The sequence below is a fragment of the Anas acuta genome, chromosome 1, assembly GCF_963932015.1.
Source record: "Anas acuta chromosome 1, bAnaAcu1.1, whole genome shotgun sequence".
NCBI classification, from domain to species: Eukaryota; Metazoa; Chordata; class Aves; order Anseriformes; family Anatidae; genus Anas; species Anas acuta.
The window spans coordinates 2,782,871-2,802,969 of NC_088979.1; the positions used below are offsets into that span (position 1 = coordinate 2,782,871).

General features: G+C 50.6%; 1 protein-coding gene and 1 long non-coding RNA gene across 4 annotated transcripts in view; one reads left to right on the forward strand and one right to left on the reverse strand.

Moving 5' to 3' along the window:
- WNT11 (Wnt family member 11) overlaps positions 1-12,346 on the reverse strand; it is a 28,760-nt gene extending 16,414 nt beyond the window's left edge. Inside the window, exons 1-4 of one of the 2 annotated variants that reach the window (XM_068692984.1) lie at positions 12,133-12,346; positions 2,737-2,972; positions 608-721; positions 444-523 (exon numbers count right to left, since the gene is read on the reverse strand). In XM_068692984.1, the coding sequence (XP_068549085.1) occupies positions 444-523; positions 608-721; positions 2,737-2,972; positions 12,133-12,215 (513 nt within the window). In that variant the 5' untranslated portion in view covers positions 12,216-12,346. Of the gene's footprint in view, positions 1-443; positions 722-2,736; positions 2,973-12,132 lie in introns of both variants that reach the window. The other variant, XM_068692935.1, reaches the window with a different exon arrangement.
- Positions 12,347-13,675: 1,329 nt separating this feature from the next.
- Positions 13,676-19,058, forward strand: LOC137861645 (uncharacterized). Of its 2 annotated transcripts, XR_011099781.1 has the most exons (3): positions 13,676-13,824; positions 14,212-14,522; positions 18,755-19,058. It is a non-coding gene; the product is annotated as an uncharacterized lncRNA (long non-coding RNA). The 2 variants fall into 2 exon arrangements; XR_011099777.1 differs by lacking the exon at positions 13,676-13,824 and having other exon boundaries at positions 14,015-14,522.
- The last annotated feature ends 1,041 nt before the right edge of the window (positions 19,059-20,099 follow it).

A 20,099-nucleotide genomic window follows, 5' to 3' on the forward strand; every position in this document is an offset into this window, starting at 1 on the left:
ACTAGCGAAGCAGTTTGGAAAGGAACAAATCAGCCCTCCTGGCTGCAGGAATGGCTGGGAGGCAGCTGCTGCTGGACACGTCTGGCAGATGATAATCCTCCGTGCTTACACAGCACTTTGCATGTGCAACGCCCTTGGCAGAGCACTACGGGACCCGTCCCCACCACACCTCCTGGGGTAAGCAAGCCAGAGCCATCCTCAGCTACGGATACGGTGGCAATGGGACATCCCACCCATGGTTCTAGAGAGCTGCTGTTAGCATTCAGGGCCTCCTGAGTCCCAGCATGAGTTATACAGCCAGAGTCTTCAGCAGGCCAAAGGAGTTCAGAGCAATCTGGGAGAAACCTGCTCCTTTCGCTAGCTGACAGAGACACTGAACCTCACAGAGCGACCGACCCCTACAGATGGTTGTACAAGTACAATAACTCTCGTGGATTTGTTACCTGTCTCCCTACTTCACTGTTGTGCAGATGCATCAGTTTATTGGCTTGTGATCCTGATTTTTTCATCTTCATGGGAGCATCTGAAAATTTGGACCCCATGATAAGACCATAGTTGAGGTTGTCTGCACATCCTCCCCATCGATACCCAGGTCCAGGTGTCTCACCTGGGATGGGACCACAGGAACAGCCAGGGAGGTCCCCGGTGGTGCAGGCTCTGGCAATGGTGTGACTGATGGCAGCAGCAGAAAGGGCATACACAAAGGCTGACTCCCTTGTGCCTGGAAGAGACAAGAACTCCAACTCAGCCTCCTGGGATGGCTAAATGTCTCCCCAAAAGAGATTCGCATAATCTCTGCCCCACAGAACACCAAACACACCAACTCGCTGCAGCTGAGATCACTCATGGCATCATCGGCTTGGAGAAAATATCCCCCAAAAGCTCTTCAACTCGTGAAACAACATCCCAGCAGGGCAAGGAGGCGCATGGACTCATGCGACTTGTCCATGTGGTGAGATCTGCTCTTGGAGCATGTGAGGAATCACAGAATCACAGAACAATTGAGGTTGGCAGGGACCTCTGCAGGCCACCTGGTCCAACCCCTGTTGAAGCAGGGACACCCCAAGCAGGGTGACCAGGACCATGTCCAGATGGCTTCTGAGTTTCTCCAAAAAGGAGGACTCCACAGCTTCTCTGGGCAGCCTGTGCCATTGCTCAGCACAGCAGAGAAGTGTTTCCTGATGGAGGAAGCCCCCCGTGGATTCTCCTCCTTCCTTTTGACCCTGTGTGCAAGGATGCTCTGACCCATAAGGGCTGCCTGGGCAGCCTCAGGGGTAGTATGTGCTGTTTGTTAATTTGCATGCCCTGAAAAACAGCTCCACGGCTGTTAGCAAGTGCACCCCAACTTCTTGGGGGCCAGCAATAGTCAGAAGTTCTGCTGTTCACTAGCCTCACAGGACTTCCCATGACTTTTGGTGCAGGTTCAAGCCCACAAAGTGCTTGCTGGACCAGCCGTTTTGGAAACTACAGACTGGTGAGCCTCACCTCTGTGCCTGGGAAGATCATGGAACAGATCCTTGTGGAGGCAATGTCAAGGCACGTGCAGGACAAGGAGGTGACTCCAGACAGCCAGCATGGCTTCAGCAAGGGCAAATCTGGTGGCCTTCTATGACAGAATGACTGCATCAGTCAACGAGAGAACTGACCCATGTCTTCCAACTGGACTTCTGCAAGGCCTTTGACATGGTCCCACATGACACCATAATCTCCAAACTGGAGAGAGATGGATTTGAAGGGTGGACTGTTCAGTAGATAAGGAGTTGGCTTGAAGGTTGCACTCAGAGAGTGGTGGTCAATGGATCTATGTCCAGGCAGAGGCCAGTGACAAGTGGTGTACCCCAGGGGTCTGTCTTGAGACAGGTCTTGTTTAATATTTTATCAGTGACATAGAGAGTGGGATTGAGTGCACCCTTAGAAGTTTGTAGATGACACCAAGCTGAGTGGTGCAGCTGATACACCAGAAGAAAGGGATACCATCCAAAGGGACCCACAGGATAAGTGGGTCCATGTGAACCTAATGAGCCAGCAGTGTGTGCTTGCAGCCCAGAAGGCCAGCTGCACCCTGAGGAGTGGCAATGGAGGGGATTGTCCCCCTGGGTCCTGCTCTCTGGAGGCCCCCCCTGCAGCGCTCTGGGCCCAGCACAAGGACACGGAGTTGCTGGAGCGGGCCCAGAGGAGGCCACGAGGATGCTCAGGGGCTGGAGCAGCTCTGCTGTGGGGCCAGGACGAGGAGCAGCGGCTGGAGCCTGGCAGAGGGGAGGCTTCGGGGAGGCCTTGGGAAGAAATTCTGCCCTCTGAGGGCGCTGAGGGCCTGGCTCAGGTTGCCCAGAGGAGCTGGGGGTGCCCCAGCCCTGGCAGTGCCCAAGGGCAGCTGGAAGAGGCTCTGGGCAACCTGACCTAGTGGGAGGTGTCCCTGACCATGTCAGGGGTTGGAATTAAATGACTTCAAAGGTCCCTTCCAACCCAAACCATTCTGTGATTCTGTGATTGTAATGAGACCAGCAAACCAGGCTGATGTCATGCACCTTAGGAGCTGTGGGAGCTGTCTCGGACTCAGGAGCTCCTGTGCACAGCTGGCAGCACAGAGATGAACATGGTCCTCAGAGAGCAGGACAACCACACCATGCAATCCCTCCACATCCCCCCGACAGCACAACCCTTCCCCAACACGCATACACACACGCTGGCCTACTCTACTCACTCATGTCCCTGGCTGAGCCCAGCAGTGGTGTTTACCTCTCTCTAAGTCCAGCAGGTAGTTTGGAGCCAGCTCAATGGATGAGCAGTTCCACCGCATGTCTGAGAAAGTTTTACGACAGGTCTTTATCACTTCCCGGGCCGCCTGGATGATGGTCTGCATCAGCTCCAGGTTGCTGCGGCACAGCTGCACCTGGGAAACCACCAGGCCTTCGAGCTGCTTGCAGTGCTGGGTTTGATTCAGGGCCAAAGCTGAAGGAGTCTTGGACAGAGCTCTGAGGAGACAAGCACATGCAAAACAAAAAGGCATTAAAACCCACGAAAAGTTAATCTCCAGGTGGGTATTAATTTATCCCGTATCTCTGACCCAGCAAATGTTTTGGCCTGCGTTTGTCTGACCTAATATTAGCTACCTACAAATTATGTGCCTAGTTTAAGATGGTAAGGGAGGTGGGCAACTTTTTAAAGTGATTTATCTCAGCTAAAGTAGGTGTTGAAGATGGGTGGGAAGATTCACCCTCTAAACCTGTGCATTTCTCTCTGTCACCTAGAGCAGCCTGAACAAAGCTCCTGGGGCATATGCCAAGTTGACTAAATGCGTAAATCCTTGTGGGAAGGTGGTTTTTTTTGGTGAAGAACAGAGAGGACAGACCTCCCAACAGAGTGAAAAATGACCCATCAGTTCCACGATAACAGAAAGCTGGGTCTTCCAAGACTGTGGTATTCAGAGAAAAAAAGTCAGGTTAGTGTTATCAGTGTTTTGCATTCAGCATCTGTCTTGCACACTCTCTAAGGATTATGCTAAATGTCATGTGATTAATTATGGAGAAAATCCTCTGCAAGGCCTAGGGGAAAGCCACCAAGTTTGCAAAACAGATGCTTTCCCTTAGAGTTACCACCAAGGGCCTCCACCAATTCCATTGCTGTTACACTTAGATAAGTCTGTTTCTCTAGTCTCCAAAGATTTCGTGCAGAAACGCAATGCAAATATGTGCAATGAGACTATCAAGATTAAAACTAAGAAGGATCTACTAAAAGCAGTAGGCATATTACCATTGAAGAAACCATTAATACCCCATAGACTCCACTGGTTCTCCTAGGGTGCAATTGCCAACATTTCACACTCCAGGTTAAAATAAAATAAATAATTAAAAATAAATAAATAAATAAATAAATAAATAAATAAATAAATAAATAAATAAATAGTGGTGCCATGCATCAGACTATTCTGTGCTCTTCTTTCCCAAGCACCCAGAGAGATCAGCAGAAGCCTGGTGTGTAACTCTCTTTGTATCTTTATGACCTGCTTAGGGCAGTCATAAATGTTATTCGTTCCCATAAAACAACTTTCGAGCTGGCTGCATCAGTAACTGGCATATGATCCTGGCAACACAACTGCCTTAACACATATTTCCTTCTCTCCTTGTTAAATGTGTTGCCTTTCGGTTTCATCCTAAGCCATCTTGGTTAGTTTGGCATACTAGCAGACACATTTCTGGGCATATTTCACTTTATTGCTGTAACATCCCCATCCTTCAGAAGTTAAATGAGATGGAAATGGAGCTAAAAATGAGCCCTAACCAAGATTGGGGATATTAGCTCTGATCTCCAGCTTTCAGGAAAACACATCTATGTTCCACCGACTCCCTCAAGGTTGTCTTGAACCAGCTGCTGTGTATGTTGGAGCTCTCCCCGGGCTGCACATAACTGCTAACCCCAACTCCTTCTTGAGTGAGGAAAAGCTCAAACCCTTGCTAGTGCCGAGCAGGGCTGCACTGACAAATTCCCAGGCGGCTGGAATCTGGCATTTCTGGCACTAGATAATCAGTGGCAAACTTGGAAGGGAAACCACCACTCTGCTAGCAATGTAAACTTATACATCATACATATATTTAAAGAGGTCTATTAAATATACAGAGAGCAGAAGTTTGGGCCAGGGAATTTCAAGGGAAAAAAGAAAGTTGAGGATCTAATTGTCGGAAATTTTGCCCTGTTGTTCATCTCTGTCCCTTGCTCACCAGGGACAACATTGCCTGCATGGAGGGGGGCACCTCCAGACGGCACCTCACCCTGTTGTAGATGTGAATCGGTGCTGGACTTGACCTGGTGGTGAGTGACAAAATATGTCGGTGATTTCTTGGGTGTTCAGGGAGCTCAGGCATATCACATCTTTGAAGGCATATCATATCTTTGAGGCTTGGGACCGTCTTGGGACTGCAAACCTCCATAGTGTGGCCTTCACGCTATTCCTCCAGAATCCTTCTTTAGTCCATGGAAATTAAGAGGTCCTAGGGTGTAATTAGCTGATGTTCATCAGAGAGCTACAGTAGGATAAGATGGTAAGCCCTGGAAGAGCCCTTTTTTTGCACTGGCTACAGGGGGAACCCAGGCACTGAGCTCGGATGCAGACATCTGGACTGTGTAAGCACAGGGATGGGTGAGATGAGTCCAACTCCTAGCTCTTGGCTCCAGAAACCTGTGAAAACTTATCCCCAAAAAACTATCAGCAACTCTCAGGAACAGGCTGAAATGCAAATCAGGCAAGAGGCCAAAGCAGCTCGCCACTAATAGAGTAAGAATGATAAATACTCCAGCACAGTACACGCTGAGCAGCAAAATAAGCAGGCAGGGTGAGGCAGGCTTCACAGCCTGAGCTTTGGGAGAATGGGGAATGCTCCAGGTCTTGGAGAGAGACCAGACCATTGGGAGCCGCTCTAATCAGAGGTGCCAATGAGGCTGCAGAGGCTTTGGGTTGTCCCACCTGGCCCTGGCTGTCCCTCGAGGAGGATAGATCCTGCACCACATCTGCTAGCCCTGTGTAGAGGTCTTGGGTGTCTTTAAAGGAGATGGAAGCCTAAATTGATGCACCTGCCTCTTACCAGTACAGATAAACCAGGAGCAGCAAATAAAACCACCTTTGAGTTGGGATGAGAGCTGAATTCAGACTGAAGCTCACCCCAGATGTGAAAAAAGGGAACTGTGGAGAACTGTACAAAGAGATCACTGTAATATGTTGTTATTACAGAAGGCCTGAAATGGTCACCGTCAGAGAAGCAGATTTGCAATGCGACAAGAGAGAAATTTGCTTTATGGAAGAGGGAAAAAGATCTGCCAGAAGGTCGGGAAAGGAAGTACTGTGGCCCCTTTGGGAAGAATTCGGTAAATGGCAGCAGTGGCTGTTCCTTGTCGAATGAGCCGTGCTCCAGGGAGCCCGCCAAGAATAAAAAAGCACGACGCAAGAAGGTGTTTTCTGAACATCTCCCAGGCCTGAACTTCATGCCTTTGCTTGTGAGAACCTATAATTGGAAACATCTCCAAGCGTCGGGAGGAAAAAGTAAAGGGTAATGGGGATGGAAAAGAAAACTCACAGTTATTGGAGTCACTTGCTGAGACCGAAAAGTGCGTTTATAAATCACAGATTAGGAATGTGAGAGGCCTATTAGGTCATCTAGTCCGTGCCCTGACAGCCCAGGTTTGCTCAGTCTCTGTCCTATATTCATAAATGTCTTCCCCCATCCCCTTGTTGCTTTAAATGCTCCACGTGGAAAGGCACCAGCCCTCCCTGCTCCCCAAATTCTGGCAACACCATGGAGGGATGCTCACCACTTGCAAAGGATAAAGTTGGGGTGTCCATTTTTGGGCAGCAGAAAGGCAGTTTGGTGGTGGTGGTGGGTCTCTACCCCATCTCCCCCAGCCCAGGGAGGGAAACTGGAGCCAAAGGGGCACAGGCAGCCCAAATAAAGGGGCAGAATTAGGACAACAGCCTTTAGTCCTCAATCTAGGGAAAAAAATCCTAATTAAACCTTTGTTTGGACTCCCACAATTCATCTGAGATGCAGCATACAGCGATTATACCTGCTGCCATCCCATAAATGTCACTTTTCACATTTTCCTCCTGCTAACATCATGCTCCCCTCCCTTGACTCTCCTCCATCCCTCATTCTCCAAGTGGTGAGGACAACTGAGGGGTGGTTGTTTTTTCTTTTTTTTCCTTTTTTTTTTTTTTTTTTAATAAATATATACACATTTGACCCATCCCCTTAAATAAACAGGCTGCAAACCAAACATCTCCTGCTTTATATATAGCATAGCAGGGCTTTCAATTGAAGTTATGGATACTGACAGAAAACCATAAACGTAATTACAGAGGAAATATGATGCATGGATGGATCATGACTTTCGTTTACCCTTTTAATTATCTCAGGCAGTTAATAAATTCATTTGGAAACATGAATGCTCTACAGTGTTAGGCCCTTTGAGAAGCATAGACCCGGTCCTGCAGATCTGGGCTGCATGAGAAGACTATTCATAGGAGCAGCAGCTTGGGAGATGTACCTTCAGCTCGGAGCAGACATCAATGAAGGCCATACACGAGGCTTTACAAGGACAACTCTATATAGGACACTGCTCCTGGTCAATTCAAAGGGAGAAAAATTCCTTGAATTGAGCAATGAAGCACTGGTGCCCATTAAAATGTCCTTAAAGGGTGGAAGGATCTCCGCTCCTTCTGATGTGGGCTCTCTCTGGAGAGCATCTCCCCATCCTCCCTTGTGCCAAGGAGACAACGCTGGTGAAACCATGAACTTCAGCTCCAAATTGTCTGCTTTGCTTTCCGTGAAGGCACCCTCAACCTTTAATTTTCCAGAGATTTGGGTGAAGCAAAAAGATTTAGACAAAATTACATCACTTTGGGGAGTGAAGTTGGTGGTAAGCTTAAATAAAGAGAGGCAGTAATTGCTTTTCTGTGTGTGCAAGACCTCATTTAAGGTTTTTAATCTGCATGAGCTTCCTTTTGTCAGGTTTTCAACTAGTAAGGGCTGGCAGGACTGTTATGGGGTCCCCATCTGAGTAGTTGGAGGCAACGCATGACCCTGCCACCTGGCCCTGCTGCTGTTTGAGCAGGAGCAAGGATGCAGGGGAGCATCCTCAGTCCTGTCTTGAGGACTGCAAGTCCCAAAGTGGTTCAGCAAATACCCAAAGCCTTCTCAAACAGAGACATGGGATTTATATAGTCAAAGAAAGAGAGAGGGAGAAAGAGAGGGGGGGGGGGAGAAAGAGGGAAAGAAACAAAAGAAAAGAGAGAAAGAAGAGAGAGAGAAGAGAAAGAAAATAGAGAAAAGAAGAAAAAGAAAAAAAAAAAAGAGAGAGAAAGAGAAAAGAGGTGAGGAGGAGGAGGGAGAGGAGGAGGGAAAAAAAAAAAAAAAGATCCCTGAAGTAAAAGCTTAAAATAAGAGTTGCTTTCAGATACGGTGCCAAATCCAGCGCTGGCAGTAGTGGGCACAAGGCCATTGACTTCCAGCCCAAGCTCGACTGAAGTCGATGCCAGCGGTGAGTTGGCTGCCCCGCCGCCGGAGGAAGGCCGTGGAGCTTTGTCAAGTTTTCCCGAGCTGCCTACGGAGCGAAGAGCGAACTTCAAAGCAGCTCCCCCCTCGCCCCCAGCCCGCTCCCCTCCCGCCGTCCCCGTCCTGCAGTCCTTTCACGGCAGCTCATCTAGCAGCCCCCTTGCCAGGCAGACGGCTCCTCGCCGGCGCCCGTGCCCCGTAGTCCCGGCCCCCTCCCCGGCCAAAGTAGAGAAGCAGGCGCTGCTGGGAAGGACAAAATCTTTCCATTTTCTCCCCGGCTTCTTGAAAGTGGAGGGAGCACGCTGCTGGCTCCGGGAAGGTCTTGGTGCTGCAGGCGTGCTTGAGGTCAGTGAGATGGGGAAAATGTCAAGCTCGCCGCCTTTCGGTCCTAAAGGGCTACGTTTGAACCATGGGAATTGGAAATGGGACACGGGAGGTGCCCTCTGCCCCTCAGGAGCACTGCTGGGCTGGGCGGGTGCCGGAGCCCTGGCACAGGCTGCCCAGAGAGGGGCTGGGGGCTCCTCCTTGGGGATCTCCAGCAGCCGCCTGGACCTGGGGCTGGGCCCCCTGCTCGGGGTGGCCCTGCTGGAGCAGGGCTGGCACCACAGGGACCCGCAGCTGCCTGACACAACCAGACACTCCAGGATCCTATGCTCACAGCTGTCACTGCCACAAAACCATCCTCATTTCTGGGAATGGTGCTCGTGTGGTCCAGAGGGCATGGGACATGTCCAGAAGGGACAAAGGGTCTTCCCAAAGTGTCCGAGCAACACCAAATGATGGCATTCCTAGTGCCACAGCTCACTGTCATGGGCTGAATTTGCAGGAAAAGAAGGAAAACAAAGCAAACCATGCAAAAAAAAAAAAAAAAAAACCCTCACTGTGTTCACGCTTTTTGCAGCCACTCTTGCTCCAAGGGTGACCCTCACCACAGAGGGACTGTCCACGCCGTGCCTCCGCAACCAGGTGAGGAGATTCCACCTCCAGCAGGCAAAAGCACCTTGAAAACCTCTCCATCCTCGGGTGCTGCAACATCTGCAGCGTGCACATCTGGCCGCGGCTCCCTCTAGTGCTCATCTGTTTTCCAGCACGCCCCGAACAAGTTGCTTCAGCAACCTGCTTGGCCAAACCCAAGTTCCCTAGGGACGGGTAAAAGGGGTGCAAGAGGAGGTGGGTAAGGTGGTGGAGTTCCTACCTGTTGGCCCTGAGACATCTCACATTGAAACCGATCGCTGCTGTGATGCAAAACAAGTGCCAAGCACCACAAAGCCCTGCTTTAAGGACGGGAGCGGGTTTGCAAAAAGCAGCGTGCCAAAATTGGAGCTGATACACCCTGATCAGAAAGCTCTCCAGCTCTGATCCTGCAAAGATCTGTCTATATCCTGACTCTACACCCCAGCAGCTGCTGGGGCTGGGATGGAAGAAGGTGAGAAGTGAATTTGCTCTTGCATCACGAGCAGGTTTTCAGGATGCTGAGCATCCATGCACCGTGCTGGGTGCTCGGCGGCGCGCGCCTCCGCGGCGGGGAAGGGCACAGTGCCGATTTACAACAGCTGGGGATCTGGACCACAGAGCTCATAAAAATAAGCCAAATAAAATAAAACAAATAGCTCCATTTTATGTTCTCCCCGCTTTTACTAATTTACAGGGGATATTCGTGTTACAGGAAAGTGCTAAATGGCTGCAAAGCGTGTTTTTCTTCCCCACCTCCCCCCGCAATTACATCACGCCCTGAATCAAAATTGAATTTCCTATCACCCTTCATATCAGTCGCTCCCTCTTCCTCCGACTTGCAGGCCCGGCCCGCCAGGCTTTCTGCCCCAGCCCTCTCCAAGGCCCATAACCATCTGGCAGCAACCACCTCCTTATCTTCTCCCCCCTCTGTCCCCAGTCCTCTTTGAAGCTCGCTTCTGGCACTGTGCCTACAACAACGTCGCGATGGGCAGACCGCGGAGACGAGCCCGCGACCGAAAACGCCTCCTCGTGCTTCCTTCCACCCTCTCCTTTCTCCATCCACCAGCAGAATTTCACCCGTGCCATTTCCAAGGATGGTCCCTGAGCCCCAAGGCTGGCAGCAGCCCCCGTCTGGCATCGCCGCAGCAGTGGAAAGAGAGCGATGGATGGGGGAAAAAAATTGGCTGGTGGCTCCGTAGGAAAACAAGGGTGGGGAAGGGAGGAGAATGAAAAAATGCACTGCCACATTTCTTTGTGAAATCCCTGCTGGCAGCGTCCCTGTTGCACGAGGTGCCCTGGGATGGGGAGTGCGGCTCTCCGCCAGGTTACAAACAGGTGCGAGGGGAACCCAACAGTGCATCTGGATGTGGTTCGTGCTTCAAATGCCACTTTAATCCCAGCTTTCATCTTCCCTACTCACTTTTCAACAGGGGGATGTGTCTGATGGGAAGGGGAGGAGCAGCAACTTCTGCATCTTTCCCCCTCCGACTGCTGCCCCATCCCCAAAAGGAACCCTCGCAGCTTAACCTTTTACCAGCTGGAAGGATGCTTTTGCCAGAAAATAGTTTTACAGACCTAGCCCTGCCTTGCAGGCTTTGGAGGAGATGGCCACCCTGTGCAAGGTGCTGTGTAGGTGCAAAGCTGAAAGCCAAAATGCCCGAGGAAGCTGGCAGAAAGGAGTAGCTGGGCTGTGTGATGTAGCTGTGGTGGCTGCTATGGGGTGTAAAGGCAAGAAACAAAAAAAAAAAATGTGAAAAAGAAATCAGATCCTGGCTCCCCTCTGCTTCCAAGGTGGTTCTTAGAGTATGGAGTAAGTGCAGTATCTGCACATGAATGGTTTTCTAAAGTAGGCAACCTTTCCTTCCACCTGACCGTGTTCATTTAAACACCCAGTGGAGGGATTCATCCTGCTTCTCTATGCATGTAAGAGGTGTGTGAGTGATCTCAACCAGCTCCCCACAGCCCATGGCATCCCCAGAGGGCATCCATCTCCTGATGTTCGTGTTGGATGTCTATCGCTGGGGTGGGTGAGGAGTCACCTCGAAGGTCCTCTCCCCCCTGGCAGCAGGCAGGGCAGCCAAACCACTGCCTCCAAGAAGCTGGATTTGCAGGTGTCCAAATTCAGAAGAGAGAAATCCCAACTTTATGAAAGCTGACGTGGGGAGGGTCTCAAGCAGCACAGATTGGGGCAGTAAAATGAGAATTAAACATGGCACGGGGGCTGTGGTGGAAGGAGGAGCACAGTAGGAACCTTTTGTCCTAATTTCATTGCTATCCCCAAAACCATCACCTAGACACGCTATCCCATGCACGACAGACCCTCCTCGTTCCAAGGGCATCACATTTTATCCTGCCTTCTACACAAGGTGCTCAACTGAGGTTCGCCCACGTCCCACTATTTACTCTGCGCACAGCTTCAGACCAGAGCAAAAAAGGACTGATTGCTCCTCCGGACGGGAAGCCAGATGGGTGCTGGAGGGGTTTGTTTGTTTGTTTTGCAGTAAGCAACTAATTGATTGCTTGCTTAAGCAAAGAAATGAGATAGTGATGTTTTCACTTTGTTTGCAGTAACGTTACCTCCGAGGAAACTCGATCCAGACTTGACCACGCTCCCTGGGTATTCCTTCACCCTCCTCTCCCCCCGTCCCTCCCCGCTTCGTTTTTAACACCCTTCGCCAAGCCCAAAGGTTAAAAGGTCCACAAAAAAAACATGTTATCTGTCAAGCATCCCCTACGGCTGGAGATAGGCGGCATTATCTCAGCTGCCCTCCCTCCTGCTCTCAGCTCCTACTCAGCATGACCAGCGGTCCCAGTGGGAGACTTTCCCAGCATGATAGGAGCTGAGGCTAGAAACTTCATTAAGTGGCTGATGTGAGCATTCAAGTGTGTGCCTTCCTCTGGTAGCAATGAGAAGGAAAAGCAACCCCAAACCATGCATATTTTTGGAAAGATTGAGACTTATTGTTAGCACGAGCCCCCGGTACACCCTGTTGCAATCAATGAATGCTGGAGAAATGCGGCACTCTCTGCTCTTTAAATGGCTTTGCAGCCTGCCTCGAGCAGCACCAAGGGCTGCAAACACGGGTAACAGAGCAGCAAGGACTACTCCAAAAACGTTGAGAAATAGCCAGGTACTTACATCCATTTTATCCCAGAGCAAATCCCCGTCTGCAGAATCAAAGACAGAAAGCCAGCTAACAAAAACTGCGGGCTCGGCTTCATTCTCCCCCACCGTCCCCCACTTTCAGAAGGAAATCAGCTTCTCCGAGGGAAAAAAAAAAAAGGAGTCTTCCGAATTTTCTGCTCAACGTATTTCCTTCGGTGCGGGTCTTGCCCCTCCTTGGAGATGCACAACCTGAAAGGAGAGAGAGAGCACGAGCTCCGGTTAGCTCTGCAGCTTAGCGAGTCACTGCTAAAGAGGGATCTATTATCCAAATTGCAAAGGAGTGGTTTATGAATCACGGAGAAGTTTGGATTATCCCCTCCGAGTCCCCTCCCTCGCCAAGCCTTGATACAACCTTGCGAGTCAACAGACAGACAAAACGTATGGCTTGAATTACACCCTGAGTTATGGTCTGATTGTGTGTTTCCATTTAACCCTGCATATGGCAAGGCTTCGTGCGCTGTTTCACTTTTTTTTTTCCTCCCCTCTCCAAAAGGTTTCTGCAAGTGCTCGTGAATAAGAAAAAGAAAAAAAAAAAAAAAAAGATAAATCTTCTAGGTGAGCCCAAATCTTTAGAAATTCATCTCTCCCTTCCTTCCCTCCAGAGTTTTTCCCCCCTCTTTTTCTGCAGAGGAGACGAATTAGAAAAACTGCACTTCCCGACTTAACACAGGTGCCCGTGCCCTGCAGATGTTTCGGGCTGATCTGTTACAACAAAATGTGTTTTGCTCTTTCCCTTCTGCTTTCCTTCTCACCTCATTAACTCTGCCTCTCACTTCTTCCAAGTCCTCGGGCACCTGGAGCTGTGGCTTGGTAAACATGCAGCCCCACTGCCGCCTCTGGGGAGCAGCCAGGAGGAGACAAAAGCCCCCCAAAATCCCCCCTTTTTCCTCCTCCACCCCAAACAAATAAACAAACCAGGTGCAGGACTCAAACACTTAGAGGGGTCCTCTCTGTCTCCGGGGCACGCCTTGCTTTGGCAGTGGCATTAATAGCAGTAAATGGGTTTCCCTTCACTTATCCTCTTCAGACACCGCTCGGGGCTGTTCTTTGTGGTCTTTGCGGTGGTTTCCCAACAAGAAGCCCACCCCACGAGCAAGCCAAGAGTAAAACAAGCAGGAAAACCTGCCTGCCACATTGCACCAGGGGTTCTCCAGCATCCCAAGCCATGTCCCTGTCTCCCCCCATGCCCCTAAGAAAGGATTTGGGATAGGGAATGTCTGGAGCCATCAGCATCGCTTTGGGAACCCCTTTGCCACCCCTTAGCCTGGGGCAAACACATCCCACCTGAGTCCCAGCTCCAGATTTCTCCCTTTCTGCCTTGATGCCCCCTTTGGGGAGCAACTGGGGAGCAGGGAAGGGAGTATTCCTGGGTGTTTTCTCTGCCATCAGCAGTGAATTTTTCCATTCAGGCTGCTCTTTGGCTATCACAACCCCAGTGCCTGGTGGAAAGGGTTACCAGAGAAGTGCTGTTATTACAAAGGATTTTAATAACCTCTAGGGGCGAGTTCCCGGCTCCCTTGAAGTCCAAGGCAGAACTCGGCTGACTGCAAGGGAGGCAGGATTTCATCGCCACGGGCTGTTTTTCTTTAATGCCCGCTCGGGTTTGGGGTCGAGGTGTCCCTTGATGTGCTCCCAAAAGCATCCAGCCACACTGCTCGGTTCTGGGTATTTCTCTATCTTTTCATTTCTGGAAGCACTTTGCTTTCCCCCCCCCACCCCCAGCTCCGCGAGCACACTGGAAACCTTCAACCCTTAATCCTTCCCATGTCTTTTAGTGTCCATTTAGATATTTCAGACCCCTTATCTCCCTCCCTTGGATTGCTGAGCAGCGCAGAGGCGGGTGTAAAACGTCTCAGATGGTCTCGCTAACCCTGACCAGCCAACATCACACGTCCCTGCCTTGAAAAATAGAAAAATCTTTCTTTTTTTTTTTTTTTCCAGGAAGGAATGGAAATTATCATCTACCCCCCACCCCAAGAGCCGCAAGTTTGGCCAGCGATCGCGCCCCTGTTATTTGGGGAGGCAATAACTCCTTTTTCCACTCTGCTCCAGCACAGGTTACGTTTGCGAGAGGAATTTGCAAGGGGAGGGAAGGAGGGAGCCTCGTCGGGGCAGACGTGATGTTTACAGCTCTGGAGAGCTCTGGGTCACTGATCAAACCAGCAGCAAGTGGCCTGCGGACTCCCCAAACCAGCGCCGGTTTTAACTCTGAGCCCCCTTCTCCCTCCACCCCGGGGCTGTTTGCAGCCAGCCCCGCTCTTGCGTGCAGAAAACCTTCCCTGCACGCAGAAATCGCTCCCATCTGACACCTCCGAGAGCCCGTGCCGGGATGGGAAGAGGCAATGCGAGCTGTACCTAAATCTGTGAGTATCAATCCCACTTTTATTTTTTTTCCAGCCAAGCAGGAAAGGCACCCACCTGCCCCCCGCTTCTTTTTAAGGGCAGGGCAGTGGGGATGGGGAGCAAGGAGATTGAGCAGGGGGTGTGGGGTTGATGCAGCCCCCAGATCTCCCCTTTCCGTGCAGCTTCCCCTCTCCCTGTAGCTCCTGGCTCTCCCCTCTGGCTTTTAACCCTCTGAATCTCCCTTCTCCCTTGCAGCCCCCGGGGGTCCCTGCGACCCCACAGCCTCTCTCCGTGCATCTCCCTCCACGCTTGCAGCCCCGTGTCTCCCCTTGCAGCACCCAGACCTCAGCTGTCCCTACAAACTTCTGCCTCTCCCCATTCCCTTTTAGCCCCGCCAGGTCTCCCCTTTCCATCCCAAACCCTGGGGCTCCACTCTCTTAGTTTTTGGGTCTCCCCAAAGATTCGGAGTCTCCGGTATCTCCACACCCTCTGAGTCTCCCTCGTTCCTTGCAGCCCTTGAGTCTCCCCTCTCCCTTTCCCCCCCTGAGTCTCCCCTTTCCCTTGCAGCCTCCAAACCCCAAATCCCCCATCACCCCACACACCCCAGCCTCCCCTCAACACCCCTATTTCTACCCTTTCACCTCCACGGCTTCAGGATGCCCCATCCCTTACGGGGGGTCCCAGCAGCGTCTGGCTGCCCGTCCCCCATCCGAATCCCTCCTTACCTCCGCAATGGGGTTTGTGTGGGTGCAGCAGAGGCCAGGGCAGAGCGGAGGCCGGGGTTCCTCTGCCTCTTCGCCCGTGGAGCCTCCTTATATGCGGTCCCCGCGGCTTTGATATGCGGCGTGATGTCAGCCCGGATTAGCATAACAAAGGGCTCGGGCCAGGAGCGCCGTGCGCCCCTCACATCCCTCCTAGGGTAGGGACCAGGGGGGGCGAGCGAGAGGCTCCGTGGGGCTCCAATCCCACCCTCCACGCAAGGCTGTGAGGGTGGAGGCTTGGGGGGCACCCCCTGGAGCCCTCCCTCTGAGATGATCCCCCCCTCAGCTTTGGGGGATGCCAAGGGGGGTCCTCGGTGGTGGTGGAGCCTCCGAGGGTCTGGGGGCCACGCGGGGCGCTCCTTCTTAATTGAGCGGTTAATGATTAGCAACAGAAATGGCTAGCTGGTGTTTTCAGCCGGAAACCTGGAAGCGTGGCCTCTCCGGAGGATGATTAGCTAGCGGGGCCGCCAGGCTGCCGTCCCAATTAAAGGACAAAGATACCGTTCACGCACGGGGCTGGCAGGTGGATTGGGTTCTCCTGCGGGGCTCCGAAATCTCGCCGCTGCGGTCGCATGTCTGTCCTGCCTCCCGCGTCCTGACGGCTTTCACAACCTCCCCGGCTTTGATCTGCCTTTAATCGGGGGAAAGTTCAGATGCCAGCATCTGATTTTTCCTTTCATGCCTGTATCAGCGATGGAGGCTTGATGACTGCGTGCCTCCAAAAAAAAAAAAAAAAAACATAATGGGGAAAGAAAAGGAAGCACGGCTGGCTTCTCAACCTCATGGGTCTGAATTTATGACTTGTGTGTCAGCTCTGGCCTGTGAACAAATTGGCACTGGTTGCAAAGGTACCTGTGTCATTTTGCTTCATCATGGGTTTCAGGTGAAAGGAAAGAAGAGAATGAGTGCTTTAACCCCAGCACTAAGAGACTCAGTAAATTTCCTTAAGGTCTATTTTGGGAAAAGCTATTTATATGGGATAATACTTTTGTGTGTGTCTCCCTGTGCTGGAAAGCTCATGTTCATATAGATGGGTCACTAATGGGCTTTCCTATGTGAAATGCAAAGAACCCTGCACACACAATCCCAAATTCCCAAAACCTGAGACCCCCTTTTCCCCAACCTTCTCCCACCCCACTGCCCCTAGGAGTGTGTCCTCCTCCTCCTCCTCACATGTTTCATCAGGGCTCTCCAGCAGGAACTCATTTACATGGGGAAATTGTCTGGAATATCTCTTGCACTTCAGCTTTCTGCCCCAGTTTCACCATGAATACCCTTTTTTTTTTTTTTTTTCCAAATTACCTTAATTTTTAAAGTCTCTGGGGAAAAACGCAGTTGTTATTAACCAACAAGAGCTGAGGTGGGAGACAGCAGCAGCTGTAGGACCCGTGTTTTTGCAGTAGGCACCTGCTGTGCTCGGGGCTGTGCAAACCCAGCACAGCAAGGCACGTCCCACCTTCATGGTCTAGGTATTGGTGATGGGAGTTGGGTGGCCAACGATGATGGTGTGGAGGCAGGAATAAGGAATGAGGGAGACAGAAGGACATAAAAAGGTCAAAAGGTGGGATAAAACACAAAAAAATAGTGAGAAAAGCTATATAGGATACATAAATGGTGTAGGATATATGCTCTAGACTAACCACATGCATACAGGGTGTTATTCAGGAAGAGCTTTAGGGACTTTAAAACCACCCCAAACCTTTTAATCTCAGACAATGTCTTGCACAGACAAGCCCCCGGGCTCTGATGTGCCAAAACCTTTCAGCACGTGTTTAATTCCTCCTAATCTCTATGTGACACGTTGTGCTCTAAGTGCTTCGCTGAGTCGTGGGTGTCACTGCTAAACCGCCGCGGGTCTTTGCCTCCTGCTGCTCACGCACACATCGGGGTCTGGTGGTAAGGCACAGATGGTTTTGGGGCACAGTGGAAATAGGGAGCTGCCTCAATGTGCATGTAGGGGGTTGTTTGACAAGACCTGAGTCCCGAGCAAAGAGCTAAAATCTAGAAGTTTAGCACCTATTAGGTTTCCTAGTGTATTTGTTGGTGGAAGATATTGACACCTTCATCCGCAGAAGACAACTTGATTCACCACCTTCCATGGGATTTTCGTGGAAGAGAGCTGGCCCCACCAGTGCGCCCATAAATAAACCAGAGCTGGGATTTCCCAGAAGCTTTTAGGACTGCCAGCTGAACAAACCCCATGGGAAGCAAGGGGTGGTTGAGCAAATAACCCTCATTGGCACCACAGCCCGTGAAGACATGGGGGAACGTGGGGAAGGGATGCATACACCCGTTATTGGAAGTGCAGACAGGGGGACGTTGTTTTCTGGATTGTATTTCCAAAGAGACATAATTATTAGCCTCAAGGAAATGTCTGGCAAATCGTCTCCTTGGGAATCTCAAGAAGTGTTTTTGGGGTAGTAGAAGGAAATTTCTAAGCCTGTCAGAAAGGCTGGAAATAAGACTTTGTGGCCATCTGTTGCAGCAGGTTTGGGATCTTTGAGCTGTGAACCCCCCCTAAATCTGGTAGGATGCACTAGGAGAGTGCACGGCGAGGGGACATCAGTCTTCAGCGAGGGTCCCTTCAGCCAGCATCTGGTCCTGTCCCTGACCCCAAACATAACGGGGTGAGTCCTGCATCCCCCTGCAGAAGCCCTAATGCTGTTGCAGACCTCCACAACCTCCACAAACCACACATTGCCATTAAGAGAGGGTTACCATTAAGATGCTGAGGAGCTCAACCAACCACATAGATGAAAAAAAAAATATAAAGGCATATTCTGTTACTAATGCCACCCATGCAGCCTTCGGTAGCATCATTTGTCATTAGTTTCTCTGCGGGTGTCTTCTCACCCTCTCTTCTTCTCCCGTTCCCCCCACAAAGAGAGAAGCCCCTCCATGGATGACTCACGATAACATTAAACATGTGCAGAACCAGGACCCCAGTGTAAACTCTCCTGGAGCGGGGGGCCGTGCTCCCTCGTCTAAAAATCTCCCAAGCCCTGTGCCAAGCTGTGGCACTCTGCAAATATTTATTAACATGACATGGTTATGTATACTGTGGGGTGTGGTATTACGGTTTTATCAGCGGGTTTCAAGATGCTGCGTGCTACGAGTGAGCTATGTAAGCCATCACACACGCAGAGGGGTTAGGATAACACTTCACCCAGCATTAGTGTGTGTTCTGCATGTGACAGTCGAAGGAGCCATTTATAAATGTTGCGGATTATTATTTTTTTAATTATTTATGACCAGAAAGTGCCAAGGCATGTGACAGCGGGCCCTGTGACAGGATGCCATTCCCCTCTTTTAAATAATTATCCTGGTCATCTTCAGGCACAGGCTGCAGCGTAAGTATTTTACCATGCCTCTAAGTTTCAATTATAAGCACTGATCCATTTTTTTAAAGGTTTTTCTTGTACTAAAATAATCCAAATTAATGCACTTGTATGGGTTTTGAATATTGACCCAGGTTCTTTGTCTTCTGACAGGGAAAGCAAACAAGGACCATTTGATGCTCACATCTTCTGCAAAACGCTTGAAAGCAGGAACGTCTATGGAAGCAAGGGCTCAGAGACTGAGGTTCCTCCAAATTAAAAGCAAGACCGAGGTAAATACATGAGAATTGTTCCCCCTAGGCTGCCAAATAGCAAGAATTGATGCTCCTGAGGGGCAAATACATCGGTACACAACTGGATATGTCCCTTCCTGGCCTTACTTCTGTACTGCACCCAGGGACAAGTGCCTGGCTGTAAAGTGAGTAACAAAACAAAACAAAGAAAAAAAATACAAAAACACAGATTTCTGTCCCAAAAAAAGAGTGGCACAAAAGCTCAGTGTCTCTCTTTGCAGTGCCTAAAGTATGGTGACATTAGCTACAAGTTACAGAGGCTCTATGCAAACTCCCTTTTACTTAGAGCCAGAACAGGTTTAAAAGGGGAGGAGGCCACCACTTGTCCTCCCTCTGGCATGCACGGCCAGCCCTGTAGGGCTGTAAGATTGCAGCAACCTGAGATTTTACCCCCACCAGACATCTCGCAGAAGATCACAGTGGTATGCAAGCCTGCAGCCTCACAGCTCTGCTTTCTCCTGCCTCTTTTCTCCTCCAACCCTGCCCTTAAATAACTGAGATTTTTGGGCACTGACACCCCATGTACCTGCCTGTTAAGGGGCAGGATTCAGAGCCACGTCTCCTTCTGCCCCCATTTCAGTGGGGTTTCTCTCCCTCATCATGCCTTTAGCATCATCACCTGCACTGCAGGAGCCCCAGCAGGGGCCAGCTCTTCTCCCCCATCACCAGCCAGAAGAAAACCAAAGCAGAGCCTCTTGACTCTTGTGCCATTTGGCCACAAACCGAGCAAGCCCCGACCTCCACAGCCCATGGAATGAGCAGAGCAAGCTTCTCCCTCGGACCCAAGGTCCCACCCCTACCCCAACGCTGCCTTTTAAGGCCTCCATCCTAATAAAAACCAGCTGTCAGCTCCTCTCTCCAGCACTGGATGATCCCTTCAGGGTGGGGTGATGCTTTCTCTTCCCTGTGAAGAAGTCCAGTAACCCCTCCCTTGCTGCAGTGCAGGATCTGGGGTCCTCCTCACAGGGGGCTTAATCGTGGAGGCGTAATTAATAACAGTGACTTGCAAGAGCAGAGAGATGGAGACCAACTGGAAAAGATAAAAAGTCCCAATAACCTTTTTGGAATAGGAGGGATATTGCGAAATGTTCAGGGGAACATCTCCTGTTATGATCCCAGCTTTGTAAATGCTGGCTGAGAGTAAAAACACCTCGTCTGTGAGCAAGACATTTGTTAGGCATCCCTATTTCTGGCCATTTTTAACC